The 27291-nt window shown below is 39.5% G+C and overlaps 2 protein-coding genes across 4 annotated transcripts in view; both read right to left on the bottom strand.

The window, feature by feature from the left end:
• The window catches only part of LOC311062402 (uncharacterized protein), a 700443-nt gene that overhangs the window by 553913 nt on the left and 119239 nt on the right, over positions 1 to 27291 (bottom strand). The gene's annotated exons all lie outside the window — the stretch shown is intronic.
• On the bottom strand, positions 5332 to 26468 carry LOC311062412 (protein NLRC3-like). 3 transcript variants are annotated; one of them, XM_084081430.1, is made up of 6 exons: positions 24638 to 26468; positions 21738 to 21911; positions 16642 to 16815; positions 15317 to 15445; positions 12274 to 12314; positions 5332 to 6419 (listed from the first exon to the last, which is right to left on the bottom strand). In XM_084081430.1, exons 1-6 carry the CDS (start codon positions 26422 to 26424, stop codon positions 5818 to 5820), a joined length of 2907 nt encoding a protein of 968 aa, XP_083937556.1. In that variant the 5' UTR covers positions 26425 to 26468; the 3' UTR covers positions 5332 to 5817. The 3 variants fall into 3 exon arrangements, with proteins under 3 accessions (XP_083937556.1, XP_083937555.1, XP_083937557.1); XM_084081429.1 differs by lacking the exon at positions 21738 to 21911 and adding an exon at positions 18973 to 19149; XM_084081431.1 differs by lacking the exon at positions 21738 to 21911 and having other exon boundaries at positions 24638 to 26467.

Raw genomic sequence — 27291 nt, 5'->3', positions numbered from 1 at the left:
ACCCCACACTGAGAAGCAATGCTTTAGCTAACTGTTGTCATAGCCTACAGGAGGACTGGAATGTGTTCAGGACAGTGCTGTCATCATTATGCCCCAGGCAGGCTGCAGTACCTGTGGAAGTCCAGCAGGGGGTGGCGTGGAGGTGGGGATGCCCTGGGCGGGCCAGCTGAGGAAGAGGAAGTGGGTCAGGGTTCTGGTCTCCTGGGTCTGGACGTTCTTCAGGTAGAAGCTCTGACACCAGCTTCACCTGGAACACAATGGACTTCATTGATTGATTGATTGATTGATTGATGTCATACTTTATTAGTGTCATAAAGGTAAACACAGCAGGTGGTCCTTTTAGTCATTAAGGATAAAAAGGAGAACATAAAAAAAGTCCTGGGGACTTGTTTCCATTGTGGTCCTATGCATTCAATTCATCAACATAGCAAAATAAAATAACACAATAATACATGTCATCAACAAATACAAAACACTATTATGTTCAAAAGGAGAAAAAGGAGAAACGGCTGCAGTGAATGACACCTCCTTTCCATGGTCCAGTGATTTACATCTCTTAAAGGGATAGTTCACCCCCAAAATGACTTGTTTTCTATGGATGAGTCACTCCATGGAGACTTGAATTCATGGATATTTTTTAATTTTTTTGTCTCATTCCTAAGACAATAATGTGATAATAATGAATATGAATAATGTGACCAGCAGCGGTTCCGGTAGGAGACACAAAGAGTCTCCTTTGTGTCTCCTACCAGAAACACTGCCTACCGGTCTGCCGGTCATCACATTATTGTCTCCATGGAGTGACAAGGACCCCCAAAATGACATGTATTTGGCTGCGGACCCCCCCGTCTGAAAAACATTTTGTGCCAGGGATTTTTCAAAAATAGCAGATCTACAAGCTCATAGCGCGGCACCGAGTGCCACGCTATGAGCTTGTAGATCTGCTATTTTTGAGGGAAAAAAATGTATGCATAAACATGAATTAACATTATTCCATACTTCTGCTCTGACAACAGTTAATACTGTATTGACTTACTAGAAAGACACTTTACAAGACCCTACTGGAGAGAATTAACTCATTTATCAACACCAAAAATACACATTTATCAACACAAAAGGTAGACTAACATATTAACCCTTTAAGACCGGGAACACATCTGTGTTATTTGAAGATTTCTTTGGCTGTACAAAAATAGCAGATATACAAGCTCATAGCGTGGCACCGAGTGCCGCGCTATGAGCTTGTATATCTGCTATTTTTTGAAAAACCGTGAAAATCTTGGAATAATATATATATTTTTAAAGCAAACATGTTTTACTCTGTTACAACTTCTGGGGGGGTCCCTGGAACAAAATAGTTTTTGATGGGGGTCCACGGCCAAATACATATAATTTTTGAGAACCACTGATATTATAGCAACATGTTTTTTTCTTATGTTGCTTTTTGTTTTATTCAAAACAACTGTCAGGATTTAGAAGACATTTGTAGAATCCCCCAGAAGCAAAGATTTAACTTACAAATGTTACCTTTAAAAATATATATTCAAAGACCCACGATTTCCCCCAAAAATAGCAGATCTACAAGCTCATCGCGCGGCGCTATGAGTTTGTATATCTGCTATTTTTGAATAGCCCAAAGAAATGTAAAAGAATGACACAGATGCGTTCCCGGTCCTGATGGATTAAACACACAACAGGAGCTTTAAACACTAAAGGCAGAAACACACATACTGTAAAAGTGAAACAAACCAAAACACAGAGTGTTTGTGTGTGTGTGTGTGTGTGTGTGTGTGTGTGTGTGTGTGTGTGTGTGTGTGTGTGTGTGTGTGTGTGTGTGTGTGTGTGTGTGTGTGTGTGTGAGCAGCAGTAATGGCTGCCATCAATCTGACTGCTTAGACCTTTAGATTCAACTACACACAATAAACTAAAACACAATCACCACATTTCTGGTAAAACCCTCAAGACAAGCTTTGTTTTACATCACAGAGCTTATTTTGAACATGTTTTATGTTCTAATACTTTATTTACCTGAACAAACAGGGACAAACTGATGTTGTTCTTTCTCTCTTCCTTGAAGAAAGATGTCACCTGACCTCCTAAAACCACCTGATTTGCCCCCTTGTGGCGACATGTGGGATAGGGGTCTTTTCCTAAAATGTAGGTTCCTGCTCATTCCAAGACACACAAAGAAACATGCATAATAAAACACACATGTGACATTTGTGTTTTATGTCACATTAATGTCACATGTTTCTAAAAAATAAGCCACACCTGTGTGAAGGTAGCGGCGCCTTTGATATATTTTGTCATAGATATGTGTTTCTACTAGAGAAACAATATTAAATCTCTGTAAATTTATTTCAAGGCTTCCAGTGGCACTAAATAGTGCCATTGGAAGCGAATCACCAAATGCATTCCAAGGTAAGTGGCAAAAACTGATCTGTCATAGCTGATAGAGTGGGTACCTAAAAAATAAACTTTGTGTGTGCGTGTGTATAAATGTGGTACCAGAAAGATATGTATGTGTTATGAAATAATCTATACAATTTATAAGCCGTACCCAGAGTGTTTATGTTCCGGACTTTTACAGTTTATATAAACCATCTAATTTTGTATTCATGATATAATATTGATGTCATGAATAGTTCCCTTGCCTGACCAATCAGAACGTTGACGGGCCTGACCAATCAGAACGTTGACGGAAAAGCCAGGTATAGAGCAGGACCATCGCCGTTAAAAATACATACAAAAAAAGAAGGGGGAAAAGTGATGTCAAGAATAGTGACCAATCAGAACATTGACGGACCTGACCAATCAGAACGTTGACGGACCTGACCAATCAGAACCTTGGCGAACCTGACCAATCAGAACGTTGACGGACCTGACCAATCAGAACCTTGGCGAGCCTGACCAATCAGAACGTTGACGGACCTGACCAATCAGAACCTTGGCGAGCCTGACCAATCAGAATGTTGACGCAAAAGCCAGGTATAGAGGGCTAATATCCGCTCTATACCTAAAGGTATAGAGCGGCTAGCGCCGCTAAAAATAAGCCACACCCTCTGTTCTAGACTCACATCTCCAGTTGCTAAAAGAGTGGTTCTCAATCTGTTCAGGGTGAGACCCCCCAAATATATCCTATTTGTACTGGGGACCCCCCAAAATAATCATCTTTGAACTGGGGACCCCCCAAAATAATCATATTTGTACTGGGGACCCCCCAAAATAATCATATTTGTACTGGGGACCCCCCAAAATAATCATCTTTGAACTGGGGATCCCCCAAAATAATCATCTTTTAACTGGGGACCCCCCACCCTGATAAGCTCTTGGAATTGTAGGAATTGAGGCATTACATTTAGTGAAAATAGCCAATCTACAGTTGCGAGGCGTTGTGAGCATGTAGATCGGCTATTTTCAAAATGGTTGCCTGTAATATTTGACAATTTGGACAATGTTTAACCATTTTTGGTAGTATAGTTTGTTGATAAATGTTTACACAGTAATGGTTTTATATCAAACCAAACACCTCAAGGAGAATGGAGATACAACAGTCCTTAACACAGAGCCATGCTTATTGTGGTGACACATTTGACCTAAAAACAGCATTAAAAAGTCATGGATTCTGGACACTTGAACTCTAGCATCCCTATTCTGAGGGGAACATTAGCCCGAAAATAGCAGATCTACAAGCTCACAACGGCTCGCAGCGTTGTGAGCTTGTATATCTGTTATTTTCAGTAAAAAATAAAAATTGGGGGAATTTAAGAGGTTAACTGTCTGAAAATGCACTTTAACATGAATGCAACACAATGATAGTGTTGTATAAATCTATGAAATGTAGTGGAGGTTCTCTCTCTCGACCTTCCTCAGAGTCATGATGACTGTGAGGAAACGTCAGTCTACTTGTTACCGGCACCGTATTAAATAAAAGGCCTAAACTGTCCATGTTGCTCCAGCGTTCTTCTCTTCTGCTATTATTATCCTACACTTGTGACGCACCGGACTGGCCCTTTAAGGCTGAGGCGCAACGGTAGAATCCCTTTGTTTGGAAAAATAATAACCTTTGTTCCAACGGATCCAACATAGTTATTATACATGACCAATGAGCTGTGGCCATGTTGTCATGACAACACAATGAATATCAATACACAGGAACAACGAAAGACTGTCAAGAATACATTTATTAAACTATTCATACTTCTACACATGATCATACAATAACATGTGAAGAATGAGAATAATATCACATTCATATTCAATGAAAACACAATCATGGAATGAGTGAGGAAACAATGATGTAATAATGAATCAATGAATAAACAATGATTGATTTGAGTTCATTAACACATTTAGTAGATGTTTGAATCCTGAGTGATTGTCCATGCAAGTCCATGCACTCTGAAGATAACCGATCTACAAGCTCACAACGCGTCACAGGCTCGTTGTGAGCTTGTAGATCGGCTATTTTTGGCACCAGCCAAATCAGGCATTACGACGCCATCATGGCCCTCAAAAATACATTTTAGACGACTAAATCAACTGTAGTTTTAGTCTTAATCTTATGATCTTTAGTCGACTAAAACTAAAACATTTCAGAATGACTAAAATATGACTATAATTTGCTGTCAAAATGAACACTACTCACAATGTGTCGCTTTGTGATGTAGATCTTAGCTAGTAGATAGCTTGTAGATCTGCTATTTTCACCCAAGAGATCTGGTGTAGGGGGGGAAAGCAGGGGACCAATTACAGAACCCTGGGGGACCCCAGTCAATAAAGTATATGGGGTTCAAGTGGTTAAAGTATAAAGGTTTATATATACAAGAAACAATATTATTACTGTCATAATTACATGATCAAATATACAGCTTTTCTCAGTTCATTGTGTAAAAATATAAAAATATATATATTAGATAAAATATGAGTTTGTTTCATAAGAGACACAATATGACACTGATATTTACATCATCATCATCATCATCATCATCAGTGTTGATGGACAGTATTTATGATACATATTTATAAATGTATGGAGTGGAGGTTTGTTCACTTCTATCTAATCTAATCTAAGATCTAAAGCTCCCTGTGGTGATGACTCATTTTATACCATAGAGTTTGACCTTAATATGGATTTGACCAGGGACCCCCCATTTGAACATATTTGTGCCAGGGACCCCCCAATTGAACATAATTGTGCCAGGGACCCCCATTTGAACTTATTTGTGCCAGGGACTTTTTTTAAAGTAGCAGATCTACAAGCTCACAATGTGTCGCGATGTGACACGTTGTGAGCTTGTAGATCTGCTACTTTCAAATAGCCAATATATACAGAGGGTAACGTGGTTAAAGTGATTTAGAGACGACTGGTTCTCAAAGTGGGGTCCAGGGGCCCCCGGGGGTCCTTGAGGGGGTACCAGGGGGTCCTAAGCTAAATCATTAAATATACAGCATCAAAATCAGTGTAACCACTTCAACCATCATTTACTTCGCTGTTAGAAAATAGCCGATCTACAAGCTCACAATGTGCCGTAATGACGCGTTGTGAGCTTGTAGATCTGCTATTTCAGGATTTTATCATTTGTAACATTTTTAGCACAAATCTTGTCTTAAGGGGGTCCGGGGTCAAAGGTCTAATACATTGGGGGTCGTTGACATGACAACGTTAGAGAAACACTGTGATGCTTATTACTTCATCATGATGATGTCACCGTGATGTCATGACGAGTCAATCATGCCCAAATATGGAGTCCATGACGTCAGACTCAGCTAGTCTCACAGTATCCTGGCAACAGTGGTAACCATGACAACCTGCACTCACTCAAACATGTTGAGTAACCATGGTGACCATGGTCTCTGCTCACACAGACACACTGAGGAGGAGGAGGAGGAGGAGGAGGAGGAGGAGTAGGAGGATAACCTGAACCCAGCATAGAGAGGTTCAGAGAATGTGTTCTGGAAGGTGTACAGGTGTGTCAGTGAGTCAGAGGACCCTTTATAAAAGGACAGAGTCCCAGCAGGCCAGTCCAGATACACTGCTACTCTGTTGGAGCCAGAGGGACTGACAGGGAGGACAGTGTTCTTACTATTGTGTCTGACAGTGTAACTGTTACCATGACTACCATCTCTACATTCCAGACTCCAGGACTTGTCATTGTATCCAAGCATACAGTCATAACCACCTCCTTTCCTGCTGATCCCTCTGTAAGTCACTGCTATAGAAACCCCTCCACTCCACTCTACCTCCCAGTAACAGTGTCCAGTCAGACCCTCTGTACACAGAACCTGATCCCATTCATCAAACCTGTCAGGATGTTCAGGATATGATTGAAGCTGTCCCCATGTCACCTTTCTGTTGTTCTCAGACAGAGAGAGGCGTCTGTGTGCTGTGTTTGTGTCCAGTGTGAGAGGATGGAAATCTGATGAGAAAAACAACACAGTAAACATTAAATACATCATTCACTGACTGACACACACACACACACACACACACACACACACACACACACACACACACACACACACACACACACACACACACACACACACACACACACACACACACACACACACACACACACACACACACACACACACACGTCGGCGTCGCTGTCGGCTGGAAACCTTGTATGTCCAAAACATTTCATTTATTTTCTTAATATCATTTTAAAAACATTAAAATAGTGTAAACAGCAGATCTACAAGCTCACAACGTGTCAGAGATACAAGGTTTCTGCCTGACGACAACACAGTAAAATGTGAGTCAGAATGTCTTAAAGCCTCCAGGTGAGAAGTGACTTTCTGTGAGAAAATGTTTACATTAAGTTTATGTGAAATGACATCAATGTGGAAAAGTACTCACATGTTTTACTTAAGTAAAAGTATCAATACTGCAATGTATAAATACTCTGTTACAAGTAAAAGTCCGGAATTCAAAATGCACTTGTGAAAAAGTACAAAAGTATCGCCATTAAAATGTACTTAAAGTACCAAAAGTAGAAAGTACTCATTATACAGAATGTCCCAATTCACAAGTTTTCAAATGTATAAATTGTATAAAAATCTTTTGAAAATAGCAGATCTACAAGCTCACAATGTGTTGCATGGAGACGCATTGTGAGTTTATAGATCGACTATTTTCAAATGGCCGAAATGTACTGTATATAGGGCTGTTAATGTAGTTAATGTATGTTTTGTAAGAATAATCAAAATCCTCCAAGTAACTAGTAAGTACAATTTTCAAATAATTGTAGTGGAGTAAAAGTACAATATGCCTTTCAAATGTAGTGGAGTTACTGGAGTAGAAATAAAAGTACTGAAAATAGGAAATACTCCAGTAAAGTAAAAAATACCTCAAAATGTTATTTAAGTACAGTACTTGAGTAAAATAATGTACTTAGTTACTTTACACCTCTGAAAATATACACATCTGTTACATCAAAGGTTCCTAAACTTTAATGGCTGCGACCCCCCAAAATAATCATATTTGAATTGGGGACCCCGCAAAATAATCATATTTGAACTGAGGACCCCCCACTCTGACAAGCACTTGTCAGGGTGGGGTAGTTGTAGGAGTTGAGGCATTACATTTAGTTTGACTCGGTTCCACATATAAATATTGTAAAAAAATAGCCGATCTACAAGGCGTTGTGAGCTTGTAGATATATTTTATAGTATATTTATAGCTGATCTACCACTTATAGATCGGCTATTTTGTAGATCGTCTATTTTCACAATATTTGCCTTTTTTTTGGCGTAATATTTGACAATTTGGCCAATTTGGTGTTAAAAAGGTCTTAAAAGTCCTTAAATTGTGACATTATAAATGTGCAGATACCCTGTATACACTTATACTGTATGTTGTATGTTTACTGTTGAGTGAGAAAACAATGTTACACATTAAGATAATCATCTGGGGACCCCCCACAATAATTTGGGGACCCCCCTGGGTCCCAGTTTGTAAACCACTGTGTTACATAGAAAACATTCAGCATCTATAAGTTAGCAACACCTCACACCATGGTGTGAGGTGTTGCTAACTTGTAGATCGTCTATTTTAGTTATTTTTAAAATATGGAGGAATTACAAGCTGATTTACAAGCTCACAACGTGTCATGATGCAAGGCGTTGTGAGCTTGTAGATCTCCTATTTATTATGTACATTCTATTTTTTAATGTTTTTCTGTACTGCAGTATTTACATCTACAAGCCGATCTACAAGCTCACAACATGTCACATTGCAACATGTGAGCTTGTAGATCCGCTGTTTTTGAAATATAGCCAATCTACAAGCTCACAGCCTGTCATGATGCAAGGCATTGTAAGCTCGTAGATCGGCTATTTGTTTTATTTTACACCAACCCAATCTGCAAGCTCACAATGTGTCACAATGCAACTCGTTGTAAATTGATAGATCGGATAGTTTTGTATTAGAAAAATAGCCGATCTACAAGCTCACAACGATTGCATAATATGCAATCGTTGTGAGCTTGTAGATCGGCTATTTTTCCAATATAATACCCCATATTGTATACTAATTAATTAATTAATTAATTAAAAAGTACACAATATGGGGTGTTGTGAGCTTGTAGATTAGCTATTTTTTACTTTCTTCAAGCTCACAACGCGTTATAATGTGACACGTTGTGTGCTTGTGGTATTTTTCAAATATAGCTGAAATACAAATTCAGAACTCGTCACAATGCAACCCATTTTGAGCTTGTAGATCGGCTATTTTTACCTTATTTTCTAATATAGCCGATCTAAAAGCTCACAACAAATCATGATGTGACGCATGGTGAGATTGTAGATCTTATTTTATTTATATCAATTATTGATAATCTACAATCCAATCTGCAAGCTCACAACCTGTCACAATGTGACAAGTTGTGAGCTTGTAGATCCACTGTTTAGAAAACATAAAAGTCCATATAAAAGTTCATCACACGTTAAACAACATATTGTGAGTTTATGTTTGAAATACAGCTGATCTACAAGCTCACAACCTGTCACAATGTAACTCATGAGTTTGTAGATCTTCTACTTTTGAGTTTTAAACAAAGCCAAACAAAACAAGCTCACAACGTGTCACAATGTGATCCTTTTGAGCTTGTAGATCGGCTATCTTTGTTATGTTTGATATATTGAGGTCTGAGGAAGATCCAGCAGGCTTTAAACATCACATTCATGATGGTAATAAACCATTTAACTTATGGATCATAATTATTCCAGTGCAGAGTTCTGCTCTGCATCTGGCTTTTTAAATGACTTTGGATGAGCGTGATCTTCTACTTGTTGATGTTTGAAATAACTCACTACCTGTCACATTGCAACATGTTGTGAGCTTGTAGATCGTCTATTTTTGAAATATAGCCAAAACTCATAGCGCATCATAATGCGAGGCTTTGCAAGCTTGTAGATCTGCTATTTCTTGTAATATAGCTGATGTAAAAGCTCACAACACAACATGATGTGAGCTTGTAGATCGGCTCACAACCTATCACAATGCGACAAGTTGTGATCAGCAATTTTAATTTATTTGTAATAGTCTATCTAAAAGCTCACCACACGTCATGATCAGGGTTTCCGTTAGCCGGTAGTTACCAATTAAATGTAATATTTAATTGGCCGTTAATTATAAAGATCACAGGCCACCGTGGCCGATTGGGAAAATGCTGTTATTAGACTATTTTATGTCTGTCTGTCTGCTTTGGACAAAGTGGTGACACACATACATTGCAGGCAAGTAATGAACCTTCCTTGTGCCATTATTCATGATGACATAATTAACATTAACAAAACAAAACAAAAGCTGTAGGTTTTGCATATTAAGGTTGAATGAGATGTAGGGCCCAAAACATATATTAATGTGTTTATACTGTGTGACGTAGTCACGCAAGCTGTTCATAACGCCCACTTTATTCAGTTATTGTTTGGAAAGCGACACCTCTGCATGATAGAGTAGATAGATATTACTAGCCCACTTCATTCTTTGGCCGGTAAAATATAATCCTGTCGGTCAAGGTGGCCGGCCCAAAAAGTGCCTTGCGGAAACCCTGGTCATGATGCAATGTATTGTGAGTTTGTAGATTGGCTCATTTTATGTTTGAAATACAGCTGATCTACAAGCTTACAACCTGTCTCAATGTGACTCGTTGTGAATTGTTAGATAGGCAAATTTTGTTTCAAATATAGCTGAACTACAAGCTCACAACGTGTCACAATGAGAGGCGTTGTGATGAGTTGTGAGGCATTGGGTTTCATTCACTAAGCTCAGGTCCTCACATATTTTGTACATATATGTGCATATACGTGACTTCTCACGTTCAGTATTCATTCATCTTTTTTTGACGGTGAATTTGGGCGGACACTCAAACTCATGTCTGCTCAGGAACAGACTTATATGCCTCAAACCTTTCATATATGTTATTAGAATGCCTTATTCTTCATGAAAAATCAATGACAATAGTGCCAAACCTCAAATAATGTTTTTATGTGCCCAAAATGTGTAAAAAAAAAAGAGATCTATTGCTTAGATGCATATTATAGACATGATGCAAATTCAACCGAGTATTTATTTTCAGTTGACGCATTTAGAGCTGAATTATTAGGTCCCTCTGCGTGTTTTCCATTTCTGCAAATGTGGCCACAGTTTCACATATTGGACTTTCATGCCAACAACATATGTTGCACTATTAATTTATAATATTGACCACATCACATCAAACTTATATCTTATGATCTGATGAGGATACAGTATGGATGAAATCTGTGTCCATAATATCCATTCACCATTCTGACGTAGGACAGGATATGTTGTTAATCCTAAGGACAGGTTTGTCCTCAGTAATCAATAAAGTGTGTTCTGGTCCATAATCGGATCTCGGTGTTCCTGGATTCCAGCGTCAAAATGTTACCTCAGTCAAATGTGAGCATTATTTAATAGAAAAGGCTTCTATAATATCCTTTCCACGTTTTATTAACACATTGACCGCCAGAGGTTAATCTCATAATGTACTCACCAGTGGCAACGTTTTATTGTTGTTTTTTGTTTTTTTCACATCGCCATAGACCTTGTTAAAATCCTTAAAATTGAGCCGTGCACTTTTTGTAAACATCGCAGACATCTGCCTGCTTCTACCACTGAAGAGCGCGTGTCAAACGGTGCCTCCATGTTGTAGTTAGAACGGTTTATGTTAAACAGTGATCGCCGAGGAGAAGAAAACAACAAGGAGAAAAATGAGTTTCAGTTTCGTCATTAGAACGAGGGCTGACGGCATCGGCAAAACCGGAATCCCGAATGATTCTGTTTCCGGTGGTGTTACAATGAAATGGTCCGTGTAGAAAATTGAAAAAAAACTTTTTTTTTAGAAAAGAAGGAAAAATCACCACGGCCCGTAGGCTACGGGATCGGCGCTTTACAGTTGGATTTATCGGCCCGTAGGCTACGGGCCCGGCGGGTAGAGTGTTAACCTATTATTTGGTGGTGGGGTTAAACTTTATAACTTCTTATTGTCATTATGAGAGCATTACTTTATTAACGTTCAGCTGATCCATCGTGCGATCGAGGGACTCACTTCCAGACAGAACAGATGTACAAGTTGTCAATGTGGTGCGACTTGACACGTTGTAATTTGGCAGATCTGTTTTTTTTTCTTCACGTGGGTTATTTCTGGTTGCCTTTTATGGTGTTAAATGGGGCGTGGAACAATACAAAGGATCTACACGGGAGCACACTAGTGACTTTAGAACACAAATGATACACCTGTGATACGCACAAATCATGGCTCTGAACCCTCTTTCATGAATCACATGTTAGAATTGACTTATCCCAATATATATATGTTATTTATGACCAGGATATACACCTTATTTATGACCAGGATATACACCTTATTTATGACCAGGATATACACCTTATTTATGACCAGGTTAGTGAATGAGGCCCATTGTTTCTGTCAACCCATATGACCTTAGTTTTCTGAAAAACTTAAATGTTTTATTCAAAATAAATAAAAAGATTCATGTTCCTATATACATAGCAAAACCTAAAATGACACAGATGCTTTCCTGGTTTTAAAGGTATAACAACGTATAGGCTTTCCAGGTCTTAATGGGTTAAGGACCGGGCCAAGAGCAGAGAAACTGAATTCCTGAATTCCCTAGAAGCTCTACTGAAGAGTTTTCAGGACAGTATCTGGGGAGGGGCCAACCCACTATAAAACAGTGTATAAAATGTTAATGTGTTATTGACACAGACAGACAGATACTCACATTTTCTAGGATTAAGCCAATCTTCTCCTCCATGTTTCACTCTGTAGGAAATAGAACAACAATGCATCAATGTCTAACTGTCTAACACAACGTCTCCACTACCTGACACTACAGTGTTTCTCCTATCATTATCTTGGCCCTGCAGCCCATCCAGACATACTCACTGCTGCCCAGTTTGGATCTCATCACCTCCTCAGACTCCACCTTAACCCCTAGCACTCCACTCTCCTTTATCCCTTCTTAATGCAAGTTTACTATGCAGATATATCTTGTTCTTAATGCAAGTTTACTATGCAGATATATCTTGTTCTTAATGCAAGTTTACTATGCAGATATATCTTGCTCTTAATGCAAGTTTACTATGCAGATATATCTTGTTCTTTTTTTTCTTTTTTTATAATTTTTATCCCACGATTTTGTAACCCACATTTTTTCACCCAGTGCCAATTGCCTATGTAATCCTGGGCACTACCGACCCTCTGCCAGCCTAGGGAGAGCCCAAGCTGAAGCTCATGCCTCCTTCAATGCATGAGGAGCAAGCAGGCCGCTTCTTATCACCCGACAGGGGGGAGTTTCCCTTGTTGGACGTAGCGCGTGGAAGGAACACGTTATTCCAACCAGTTCCCTTCTCCTCCATCAGGCGCCCCGGCTGACCAGGGGGAGGCAGTATAGTGACCAGGATTACTACATGTTTTTGTGAGGGTATTAACTACCCTAGGAGACACGGGGAGAACATGCAAACTCCACACAGAGTAGGCCCTTTCACCAACCCCACCTAGGGTATGGGCGCCGATGACGTGGAGGAGAGAACACGCCCCCAGCGCCCACAGCGTCCCTGGCGGGAATCGAACCCAGGACCTTCTAGCTGTGAGGCGACAGCGCCACCGTGCCCCTAGATATATCTTGTTCTTAATGCAAGTTTACTATGCAGATATATCTTGTTCTTAATGCACGTTTACTATGCAGATATATCTTGTTCTTAATGCAAGTTTACTATGCAGATATATCTTGTTCTTAATGCAAGTTTACTATGTTGGATATGTCTTATTATTTCCGTATAACATATTCCGTACGTTGACAAGCTTTATGGAGATGCTGATTTCATTTTCCAGCAGAACTTCCACCTGCCCACTATGTCAAAACTACTAGTAACTGGTGTACTGACCATGGTATTACTGTGCTTAACTGACCAGACAACTGACCTGACCTGAACCCCACAGAGAATAGACGTTGTTTTGTCAAGAGGAAGGTGTGAGAGACACTAGACTCGTCAGCAACAAGTGGACATGGAGTAAATGTACTTAGTTACTTTCCGCTTAGTTACTTTTTAAAGTATTTTCACGTGCATATAAATGAGCCATGCGGTCTTATAAGAATGAAAACAAACGCCTTGCTGTTGGCCAGCCATGGATCACATGACGGTCATCTGTTACGACGGTCATGGATGAACTTCACCCTGGTGTTTACACTTTCTCCATTTATAACCCGTACATCTACATAAAAGTTCAAATTTCTAATATAAAGTGCTGACCCCATGGCCACAGATGTTACAATTATGTATGGGTCCGCATAAATACACCTATCTTGTTCAATAAAAATTCGAATTTTCTCCATTGGCTTTCATTTACGCGACCCTATCGGTTGGGAGGAGTATTGCACTCTGATACATTATAACTCTATGAGAAAATGGCCGCCGATCGGATTAAAACGCTTTTTATTGAACAATACGGAAGATGCGGGTACTTATACCCACTCGAAGTGAATTGTAACATCCATGGCCATGAGTTAAGCACTTTATATTTGAAATCTGAACGTTTATGTAGATGTACAGGTTGTAGATAGAGAAAGAAAAATAGAGAAAGTACAAATACCCGGTTGAATTCAGCCAGGACGGTAGTGAGGACGCTCGCAACCTATCTCGACTATAGTTGACCAGCAGTGGGTCAAATTCATTTGGGTGGAAGAAGTACTCGGATATTTTACTTAAGTGAAAGTAGCAATACCACAATATAAAAATAATCTGTTACAAGTAAAAGGCCTGTGCTCAAATGTTACTTGAGTTCAATCAAAGTAAAAGTACAAAAGTATTGGCATCAAAATATACTTAAAGTACTGAAATGTTTGAAAATAGCTGATCTACAAGCTCACAATGCGTAACGATGCCCGCTGTGAGCTTGTAGATCGGCTATTTTCAAATAGACTATGTAAAATAGGGCAAATAATGTATGTTTTATAATGTAATGATTTATATCTGCAAAGTAACTAGTAACTAAAGCGTTCAAATAATTGTAGTGGAGTAAAAGTACAATATTTTCCTCTGAAGTGGAGTAGAAGTAAAAGTATTGAAAATTGGAAATACCTAAAAAATACCTCAAAATTGTACTTAAGTACAGTACTTGATTAAATGTACTTAGTTGCTTTCCACCACAGCACCACCCACAGGCCGGACATATATACTACAGCGTTTTAGGTTTGTGGTGTTTTCAGTGGTTTCGTGTGGACACACACATTTCTTGAGACGATTCCGTGTGTACGGTAAACTTTTTGAAAACGACTCTGTGACATTTTTGAAAACGTCTCCGTGTGGATGTGGCCTAAGGCTGCTATCAAAGCAAACCTGGGCTTCCATAACACCTCAACAGAACCACAGGCTGATCACCTCCATGCCACGCCCATTGATGAAATCATTTGTTCAAAAGTAGCCCAGACCAATTATTGAGTGCATAAATAAACATACTTTTCAGATGGTCCACATTTCTGTATTTTATATCCTTTTTTTATGGCAATGAATATAGAATATATGAAAGTTTAACTTTTCGAATTATATTACGGAGAAAATTAACTTTTTGAAAAGGATCTGTATATATATATATATATATATAACCTTATTTGTTTGTTGGTTAAAGTATTAACTAAATATACATACATATTTGCATCTATTTGTGACTTTGTGTCAGAGTGAATCCACCGTTAAGAGACACATGAGGGAAATACTGCACATTCACTGTACTATCCAACATGGACACAGTCCAAGTCTACTCACATGCAGTTCTCCAGAACTGAATCATTCACCATGTTGAGGCTCAGGTCCAACTCTCTTAGGGAGGGATGAGAGTTTACAGCTGAGGACAGAACTTCACAGCATCTCTCTGTCAACATGCACTGAGCCAGTCTGAATGAAGAATGAAACACCAGATGAACAAAAAAAAAGAAAACAATACATAAAACACGTTGTATATACATTATTCCTAGATTGAGAACCTGGACCTGGCCGTGATGGACTGTCAGGGTTTTGGACTAGTGACCCAAGATATGGAAAGGAAAAAAGGAAAAGAAAAGACAGAAAATACAACAAGAATACAATGAAACAAGAAAGAAAACAAAGACAGATTCTCAAGATTCTGAAGTTCAGTTCACACACACACATACAAACAAGGCTGTTACTACCATCAAACACTCATGTATTTATTTTAAGTACGTCTGTAGTTCAGGTATCTTGAGAACTGTCCGACAGACCAACGTCAAACTTGGAAAATGACCTGAGTGTATTCTTATGTTAAAAGTCCCTAAAAGGCCAATTTGAATTACTTCCTGACATAAGCAAGAACTTGTGCATAAATATGAATCTTCATTTCATTCACCTGTGTGATCCCCATAGCTGCATGTTCCTCCAAACACACCTGATGTAAATTATACAGCGCTACGCCATTTCGAATCTCATTCAAGATGACGTCCAGACAGTGTATTACTCATTCTAAACTTAAAGAGTACACTAAAATATGTATCTGAAAACATTGTTTAGAAATAAGAAATGTAGTTACATGAACAGGCTTCCCGTGGTGTAAAGTAACTAAATACATTTACTCAAGTACTGTACTTAAGTACAATTTTGTACTTGTGATTAGTTGAGACAAAAATAGGCTTCCGTTTCAGACTGATCCTTCAAAATAAAATGAGAAAAGTACATTGCAAGATCATCTATAAATTGCTACAAATGAACAAGGCTATCCTAATGTTTTTCATGAATGTCATTTTAAATGTTTGAGGATGTTCCTGCTCTCTGTGTCTCATAGGTCTTTGTCAGGTCTTGAGTTATTTGATCCTTTTTAAACTTTAGACCAAATAATAAACTATATCAATGAGTTTATCAACCCCAAATGTTTTCTCCATCACAATGGTGAATATTAGGAATTCAGATCTACAGAGTTCAGAAAGATGTTTCATAGGAAGGAGAAAAATACCACATGCTCGTGTAGATCACCATTGTACCTGCACAACTTTTTAACAGTAGGGGCAGACACGTTTAGTAGGTTAACCGAATATCTGCGCACACCCCTAATTAAAATAAATCAGGTACATGTAAATTACCTTAAAATTTCCAGTCTACAGTGCAGACTCTTCAGTTCAGCAAAGAGCAGATCCAGTAGTCCTGAGTCCAGGTTGTTTTCGCTGAGGTCCAATTCTCTCAAATGTGAAGGATTAGAGCTGAGAGCTGAAGCCACAACTTTAACCTCTGTCTGTCTGAGGTTACAGCCAACAAGTCTGTAAATACAGATTAAATAAGAGACTATCAAACAAATTACACCTAGTTCACTGTCATGGAAGTAAACTAAGAGATCTCCTACTGTATCTATTTATACAGAGATAAACAGTTTAAGTATGATCAGAGAACAGGGAAGTAAACAACAGATGAAAAGTTAATGTAATGTAAGTAACATTGAGTAACAAAGCTCACTGTTTAAAAAGCCATCCTCTGTACACCCCTTCACTAATGGTATGGTCCATTTCTCATATGGTAACTTGTTAAGGGTGGTCATCTAGTGAAATCCGTATTACTGCAATGGACGCTTGTACCCATTAATATCAATATAAATAATCAAAACTAGAAGATGATGAAGATCTGACAAAATACATCCAACAACGAGTGTAATTTTGTATCTCAGCATAGGAGGACATGGATGTAGGCTTGGGCTCCCATGATATCATTATTATTATTAATACATTCTCACCACAGCATAATATATTCAAATAATACAGTATATAATTAAAATAAAATAAAAAGGGATCAAAATACATCTGGTAAATGTATCTTACCTTAGAATGTGCAGACTCTTCAGTCCAGCTAAGAGCAGATCCAGTACTCCTGAGTCCAGGGTGTTTTCGCTGAGGTCCAATTCTCTCAAATGAGAAGGATTAGAGCTGAGAGCTGAAGCCACAACTTCAACCTCTGTCTGTCTGAGGTTACAGCCAACAAGTCTGTAAATACAGATTAAATAAGAGATTATCAAAACAAATGATATCATATATTATATACCATATATATGCCATATATTATAACATATGGCAGAGACAGATATAATAAAATAAAATCAGGCTTTGTCTAGGGCCCATTCTGGCCTGCATTCTCCATGTTCTCAACTCAAAGTAAACGCTGGATTATTTCTTCAAAAAAACGTATCACAGAGGCAGCGGGCAGTAGCCTACGAGGTAACATGGGTGATTCACATCCAGGTGTTTATATTGGATGTGATTTCTCCATCACAACGCTTTCCCATCAAACAAAGTCATCCAAACTTTGCTCTTTTAGCAAACAGACAGTGTGTGTCTGTATCTTGAGTAGCTAGATTCACTCACTGCACTGGGAAGTGAACGATGCCAGCTGCAGGTGACCAGCACTGTGCAGATCAGAGGGACAGGCCCCGATAATCACCCTTGCCTTGGTAATACTTCATTGGCATGTAACTTTATAAATGTGTTCACATACTGTATCAGTGCACCCAGCACCACAAACAGCTAAGTGACCAAGTTTAACCCCTTAATGAAGAGACTAGAGTGTTTACTGTGAGATGAGAGCTTTTCGGACAGGCGCTAACCTCTCTCACTCGCTCTCTCTCTCCCTCTCTATCTCTGTCTACGGCTTTGAGAGACGGGGAGAGAGAGAGACGGACAGTGACAAAGACAAACAGAGTGAATAATTTACATTTCAAGTTGTACAATTGGATTATTGACGGATGATAACAACTGGCATTAATAGTTAAGGAATTAATAATCAGACATTGAAGATTACAGAGAGAGAGTTTGAATGACACATCAGTGCACATGTTATAAAGCATTTTAACCGTCCGACCGGCACATTCCAAGTGGGTGCTCACTGTCTCCCGTGGGTTCCCGAGCCCTAGGTGATCGGCCCCTGCTTATTTTGTTTGTTAACTCTTTTCCTGCCATTGACGAGATTTCTCGTTTTTCTCCGCATGGCACAGCCAGCCATCAACGAGATTAACGAGACTTTTGAAAAAATTAATATATATATTTTTTTAAATGTTTTTTTTAATTTTTTTTTTATCACAAAGGAAGCAGGAGATAACGCGATGCGAAGATTTTCTGCTCCATTCACTTCAATGTTAAAAAATAAACGGAGACAAAATTCACATTTTACCTATTTTTGCAATGTTATTCTCTGGCAGGGAAGGGGGTAGATTGTGTATATGCTCTGGGAGTTAAAGAGTTAAACGCATCATTTTATTAAGAGATGACAGCAATATGGGGAAAAAAACATATATATCTCCAATTAAACATATATACGATAACGAAATATTATTTTGAAAACGATTAGTAAGGGCAGCCCCGTTTAGTAGGTTAACTGAATATCTGCGCACAGTCACACCCCTAATCAAAATAAATCGGGTAAATGTATTTTACCGTAGAATCTCCAGTCTACAGTGCAGACTATTCAGTCCAGCTAAGAGCAGATCCAGTAGTCCTGATTCCTGCAGGTTGTTTTTGCTGAGGTCCAATTCTCTCAAATGAGAAGGATTAGAGCTGAGAGCTGAAGCCACAACTTCAACCTCTGTCTGTCTGAGGTTACAGCCAACAAGTCTGTAAATACAGTTTAAATAAGAGACTATCAAAACATATTACACCTAGTTCACTGTCATGGAAGTTAACTATGAGATCTCCTACTGTATCTAGTTATACAGACATAAACAGTTTAAGTATGAACAGAGAACAGGTAAGTAAACAACAGATGGAAGTTAATGTAATGTAAGTAATCAAAGTAACCAAGCTCACTGTTTAAAAAGCCATCCTCTCTACACCCCTTCACTAATGGTATGGTCCATTTCTCATATGGTAACTTTTTAAGGGTGGTCATCTAGTGAAATCCCTATTACTGAAATGGACGCTTGTACCCATTAATATCAATATAAATAATCAAAACTAGAAGATGATGAAGATCTGACAAAATACATCCAACAACGATAGTGTAATACTGTATCTCAGCATGGCAGGACATGGAGGTAGGCTTGGGCTCCCATGAGATCGTTCTTATTAATACATTCTCACCACAGCATTCATAATATATTCACATAATACAGTATATAATAAAACAGAAGTGATCAAAATAAATCTGGTAAATGTATCTTACCTTAGAATTTGCAGACTCTTCAGTCCAGCTAAGAGCAGATCCAGTACTCCTGAGTCCAGGTTGTTTTTGCTGAGGTCCAATTCTCTCAAATGAGAAGGATTAGAGCTGAGAGCTGAAGCCACAACTTCAACCTCTGTCTGTCTGAGGTTACAGCCAACAAGTCTGTAAATACAGATTAAATAAGAGATTATCAAAACAAATTATACCATATATTATATACCATATTTATGCCATATATTATAATATATGGCAGAGAAAAATAAAATAAAATCGGGCTTTGTCTAGGGCGCATTCTAGCCTGCATTCTCCATGTTCCCAACTCAAAGTAAATAATGTATTATTTATTTAAAAACGTATCACAGAGGCAGCGGGCAGTAGGCTACGAGGTAACATGGGCGAGTCACATCCAGGTGTTTATATTGGATGAGATTTCTCCATCACAACGCTTTCCCATCAAACAAAGCAATCCAAACTTTGCAAACTCTCTTTTTGCAAACAGACAGTGTGTGTCTGTAGCTTGAGTATCTAGATTCACTCACTGCACTGGGAAGTGAACGATGCCAGCTGCAGGTGACCAGCACTGTGCAGATCAGAGGGACAGGCCCCGATAATCACCCTTGCCTTGGTAAAACTTCATTGGCATGTAACGTTATAAATGCGTTCACATATCAGTGCACCCAGCACCACAAACAGCTGCACGACCAAGTTTAACCCCTTAATGAAGAGACTAGAGTGTTTACTGTGAGATGGAGAGCTTTTTGGACAGGCGCTATATATTGTGTGGGAGAAGAAAGGGTTAAAAGCAGACAATCTCCCCTTCCTTAAAAGATATGAAGGAAGTAGAGAAAGACAGCGAACAGTTGTAGCTCCACATTCCTATGTAGGGAGAGAACAAGCTAGTGAGAGTGAGGCAATGTTAATTGGTTAATTGGAAGGGAAGAGTGTTAGCCAGAAGACAGCGAATCTAGGGAAAAAGTCACCACTAGAATACATGCAGAATGTGTACAGAGGTGAAGATGATATCAGGCTAATTTCATTTACATATTGGCAAAGGGGGAACATCAACATGTTTGTCTGCTTTCTGTTTTGAGAAGGAGGAGATAGGGAGGTTCCCCGAGCCCCTGAAACGATATATTAGGGCCACACAGAGGAGAGAGGACAGAGATATTTGGGATCACACAATAGCTGCTTATGCTGCCTGCTAACTTTCTAAGACTGTAACTTCTCTTCTAAATAAACCTTTGTATGATGTAACCTTCACGACTGGACGTACGTTCTTATGCCAACCCACCCGAAGTGATGATCAAGGACCTCTAGCTACCACACTCTCTCTACGGCTTTGAGAGACGGGGAGAGAGAGAAAGAGAGACGGAGAGCGACAAAGACAAACAGAGTGAATAATCTACATTTCAAGTTGTAAAATTGTATTATTGGCGGATGATAGCAAGTGGCATTAATAGTTAAGGAATTCATAATCAGACATTGAAGATTACAGAGAGAGAGTTTGAATGACAGAATTACGTGGTATAAGACCACCAGGTATCAGTGCACATGTTATAAAGTATTTTAACCGTCCGACCAGCGCAATCAAAGTGGGTGCTCACCGTCTCCCTTGTGTGCCCGAGCCCTAGGTGATCGGCCCCAGTTTATTTTGCTTGTTAAAAGCATAATTTTATTAAGACATGACAGCAATATGGGAAAACATGTATACATCTCAATTAAACATACTAGACCATACCCGGTGAAGGGTGCAGGCAAAAGTAGTTGCAAACTTGGGGTTATTGTAGACCTTGTTGCTTGTTTCTCACACGAAACCTGGCAACGTTATCTCCCATTGTTTGACACATAAACGCTAATAATAAACGGTCAATGGCTGTGTGCAAATTCAGAGCAATTGCTCCAGCCAGTGAGGAGAACCGGGCAGCTTCACCATGACACCACCACTGATGACAGAGGTTTGTCAAATTATAGGAGGTTTAGTAGGTTAACCGAATATCTGTGCACACCCCTCATCAAAATAAATCGTGTAAATGTATCTCACCTTAGAATCTCCAGTCTACAGTGCAGACTCTTCAGTCCAGCAAAGAGCAGGTCCAGTAGTCCTGAGTCCAGGAAGTTTTCGCTGAGGTCCAATTCTCTCAAATGAGAAGGATTAGAGCTGAGAGCTGAAGCCACAACTTCAACCTCTGTCAGTCTGAGGTTACAGCCAACAAGTCTGTAAATACAGATTAAATAAGAGACTATCAAAACAAATTACACCTAGTTCACTGTCATGGAAGTTAAAGGTAGGGTAAGTGATATTTCTGGTTAAAACAAAAAGTATTTTGTTAAAAGGTTAAAGCACTATATTCTGATAGTAATCATTTCTATAGAGTGTTTGTTCAGTAACAGGAGTCTCCCCGTCTCTCCCGCGCTTTAAAAAACAGAAAATACATTTTCCGGTAGGTGTCAAAATCTCAGCCAATCAGGAGAAAGTAGTATTTTTAAGCTTCATTTTGAAAGTGTTCGAGTTCCAATTTTGCCTGCTCATTTCTTGGTGTCATCAGTTACAATTTCACTTGTTTAATCTATATCCTGATTGAGTTCTCTATCCTGATTGGATAACATTGGAAATTAAACTGAAACGAAAATACATTTTCTGTTTTATAAAGAGCTGGAGAGACAAGGAGACTCCTTTTACTGAACAAACACTCTATAGCAATGAGTACTATCAGAATATAAAGCTATTTAACATTTATTTTAACCAAAGAAAATCACTTACCCTACCTTTAACTAAGAGATCTCCTACTGTATCTAGTTATACAGACATAAACAGTTTAAGTATGATCAAAGAACAGGGAAGTAAACAACAGATGAACGTTAATGTAATGTAAGTAATCTGAGTAACCAAGCTAACTGTTTAAAAAGCCATCCTCTGTACACCCCTTCACTAATGGTATGGTCCATTTCTCATATGGTATGGTCTGTTTTCATGGTAGAATAACTCATAAAGAGGACACATATGAATAGTTTGAGGACTTGAGTTCTTCTGTTGTTCTGTGTGTACTAAGGTTGGAGTCGTCTGTCGGCGATTGTTTGAGTCCAATCGTCAAATGTTTTTATTAGGCAATTTTTGGACGATATTTGTCACTTTATTTTGAAAAATAAATGTATCCTAATGGTCTGCCTCTTTGAGAATTAAACTCTTCAAATTAAGACAAAATAAATGTAAAACGCAATACAAAGCGTATATGAAATGTTAATCAATTTGGGCCATTCTAATGATACGATACGATACGATACGATAATACTTTATTGTCAGTTCACACTGAAATTTGTCTTGCGACCCAGCAGCCATGTATGCAACAATAACAGTTCACACATTTGACATTACACAAGAAAAAAAAAAAAAACACAACACAAAATACATACATACATACAAAGACAAGAGCAATGTCCACCTCTCAGCCTACCCTTGGCCTATAAATCCTGATTAAGCCTCAGTGTCGTCTGATGGACAAAGGACCTCTTCAGTTTGACCTTATTGTATGTAGGAACACCGTATCTCCTTCCTGAAGGCAGCAACCTATATTCTCCATACAAAGCATGGCTAGTGTTTGAAGTGATATTCCTTGCTAACCTTATCATACTATCATTATACATAGTTGTACAGAGCCTCTGAAGTGGCTGTCCAACAATGATGATTGATGATGATGAAGGCACGCTCTTGTTGTGCTTATTTTCGACGAGTCAGAGGAAGATCGCAATTTTGATATCAATGATTTCAACTAGCAGTTGAAGGTGTGAAATGAATAAAGTGAGAATGAGCAAATACATGGCATATTTACTGCCAACAATGTGTAAAAGCTTTACAAACAAGCTGGCAGAGACCAGCAATCAAAACAATAAAAATAATAATGTCCCTTGTCCCTTTAACGGAGTAAAGAAGCTCAACTGGTGAACTGTGGCAGTTGCAATACAATGATTGAATCTGGAGCTTGGACAAACATATGTTGTTTATAAGTTGTCCATGGATATTCAGCTGTACTACAGCATTGGTAATGGCAATTTTATTCAGCCGTCAGGTCCAACACTTTGGAACCAAAACATCATATCTTTAAAAATATTGCCAGGAAATTTTTCCACATTCCACAGGTTCACCTTCATGCTACCAACGATGCAAAGCATTGTAAGCTTGTAGACCTTTTCTTTTTGACAAGTGACGCCTTTGAACTTGTACTACAGAGTGCTTTCACCACGGTGAAGCGGTTTTAATGTTGGGTATTTAGGTTGTCTTTTATGGTGTTAAAAGGGGCGTGGAACAATGCAGATGATGAATGCACATTTGATTTGGTGGAATTCATCATCTGATGCAACGCGTACAAATCAAGGCTTTACACAGCCTTTCATGAATCGGGAGGCATGCGTTAATCCGACAGACCTTTTCTCCGACTATGTGGCATCCGCGTGCGGTTAGGGTTAGGGTGCGGGTTTGGTTCGGGTTTACTGTTTAATGTCGGAGCACTGCGCTGTCGGAGGAATGCGCTGTCGGACTAACGTATTGCACCCTCATGAATCACACGTGGCTCTTTATTTACAAGCAAACCTACACTAAAGAATATAGCAGAAATGTTAAGAGCTGTGTGAATGAGGCCCATTGAAAATACTAATTATGTTGTCATTTTTATTTTAAGTTCCACTACTGAGAGCATGGCAATGTTAGTGGGTTCAAACCACTGGTCTGGTGGGGGTAACCAGCAGGGCTTTTAGACTCTTAGTTTAGTTTTTACCCTGCTTTATTGTGGTCTGGCCTTTATTTGGACATACACACAATACCACTAGTCACTACTTGAGAGACAGACAGTATGATTGGATCTTTTATGTCAACCTTCATTTCTAATTATAGTGTTAACTGTAATGTCAGATTGACTCTAGGATGTTTCTATTCACTTGACTACTAACCGAGCCTTTCTGCAGTTCCTCACAGCTGGGATCAGTCTCCTTCTCCCCCCCTCTGATGTGTTGTATTTGTCCAGGTCCAACTCTTCCAGAACCTCTTTTGACGTCTGCAGCATGACGGCCAGAGCTGAACACTGGGTCTCAGACAGTTTCTCTGTTCTGTTCTCTGACTTCAGGTACTGTTGGATCTCCTGATGTACTGAGTGGTCGTTCATCTCCATCAAACAGTGGAAGATGTTGATACATCTGTCAGGAGAGGCATCGTTTCTCAACTCCTTCAGGTTGTTGATGGCTCTCTGGATGCTCTCTGGACTGATCTCTATCTGACCCAGTAGGCCTCCTAACAGACTCCTGTTGGACTCCAGAGAGAGGCCATGAAGGAAGCGGACAAAGAGGTCCAAGTGGCCATTTTTACTCTCCAGGGCTTTAGTGGTGGCTTTGTTCAGGAATTCATCCAGGGAATCAACACTAGCACCAAGAAATGTCTCAACCACACCACCACCATTCCAGTCAACAACAACATCGTTCCAGTCAACAACAACATCGTTCCAAACCGCCTGGTTCCTATCCTTTGTAAAACAGTGGAACAGGTAGACTGCTGCCATAAACTCCTGGATGCTCAGATGAACAAAGCTGTAGACTGTTTTCTGGAACAGCACACTCTCTCTTTTGAAGATCTTTGTGCACACTCCTGAGTACAGCGAGGCTTCTTTCACATCAAGGCCACACTTTTCCAGGTCTTCTTGGTAGAACATGATGCTACCTTTCTCCAGATGTTCAAATGCCAGCCTTCCCAGCTTCAGAAGAACATCACTGTCAGTCTCCATGAGGTGCTGTTGAGTCCCCTTTTCTTTTTCTTTCTCTTTCTTTTTCACATCATGGGTGTTATACTTCTGCTTCTTTCTCTTTGTCTGAACCAACAGGAAGTGGCAGCACATCTCAGTCAGGGTCTTGGGCAGCTGCCCTATTGTGTGTGTCTTCAACATGTCCAGCAGAACGGTAGCAATGATCCAACAGAAGAGTGGGATGTGACACATGATGTGGAGGGTCCTTGAAGTCCTCAAGTGTGAGAGGATTCTGTCGGCCAGCTTCTCTTCAACGACTCTTTTCCTAAAGTACTTCTCCTTCTGGGGGTCTGTGAACCCTCGTACTTCTGTCACCATGTCAACACATGTAGGAGGGATCTGATTGGCTGCTGCAGGTCTGGTAGTTATCCAGAGGAGGACTGAGGGGAGCAGATTCCCATTGATTAGGTTTGTCAACAGAGCATCCACTGATGATGTCACCGTGACATCAGAAACAATGTCATTGTTTTGGAACAATGGAAACCTGCTTTCATCCAGACCATCAAAGATGAAGCCAACTTTCCAGACAGCGAGCTGCTCTGCTGTGACCTTCTTTAATGTTGGGTGGAAATCATGGATCAGTGTGAGAAGACTGTACTGCTCATCTCTGACCAAGTTCAGCTCCCGGAATGAAAAAGGAACCAGGAGATTTATATCTTGATTTTCCAAACCCTTTGCCCAGTCCAGAGTGAACTTACGCACAGAGAATGTTTTTCCAATGCCAGCGATGCCCTTGGTCAGAACTCTTCTGATGGGTGTCTTTCTGCCAGGGAGGGGTTTAAAGATGTCACAGCAGTTGATTGGTGTGTCATGGAAGGTCTTCATCTTGGAAGCTGTCTCAAGCTGTATCACCTCATGTTGGCTATTAACCCCTTCACTCTCTCCCTCTGTGATGTAGAGCTCTGTGTAGGTGCTGGTGAGGGAGGTTCCAGACTCTTCCGTCATGTGGTCTTTCACATCATCAAGACGGTTCAAACTTATCTTATAATCATTCAAATCATCCTGCAGGCTGACATCTGAAATGAGAGAAACAATTACGTTTTAAACCTTCTGGTACATTTTTAACTTTACATCTTTACAGAACACATGCACACATTACTAATTAAATGCCCTCCAGAACATATCCAATTTGTTAAGAAAAACAGCCAAAAGTAACAACACAAGATCAGTCGTTTTTGTCCAGAGTTGATAGTTGTTTAGTTTCATGTTCACTTTGATATTGATAAAGACAATAATTTGAATATTTAGTCTGACTATGATTTCTGCAATTTCAGCATTCAATTTATTAACATGCCATTTTAATTAGTGCAAATTCTGTCCAGTCTTACTTTGTCCAGGTGTGGTTTGACTGGGTATCTTCAGTCCGGGTGTGGTTCTGATTGTCTCTCCACACTGGGGACAGCCATAGTGTCCTGTTGGAGCAGACTGGTCCCAGTATGAGGTTCTGCAGACAGAGATGCACTGTCTGCAGAACCAGTGTCCACAGCTGGTAGAGACTGGATCTGTCAGAACCTCCTCACACAATGAACACCTGGACGCTTGCTCTGTCACAACACAACCACTCCTCTTCCTCTCTCTGTGGAGATGAAGACAATGTATTACTATATAATAGTATTTCATATCTACATCCTATAATTCTACAAAGTTCTGTGAGTGTGTGCATCCCCAAAATCTCTTCTGCCCGGTTCTCCTCAGTGCCTGGAGCAATTGATCTGTATTTGCGCACGGCCATTGACCATCAGCATGTGCACGGAACACCGACGTCCGTTTTTCACTTTACCCAAATTCGAGCCGTTTAATACCCTTTTTCCG

This window comes from Gymnoscopelus microlampas (assembly GCF_963454915.1).
Source record: "Gymnoscopelus microlampas genome assembly, chromosome: 15".
NCBI lineage: Eukaryota > Metazoa > Chordata > Actinopteri > Myctophiformes > Myctophidae > Gymnoscopelus > Gymnoscopelus microlampas.
Note: the sequence above shows the minus strand (reverse complement) of the source record. Positions and strands in the feature narration are given on the sequence as shown.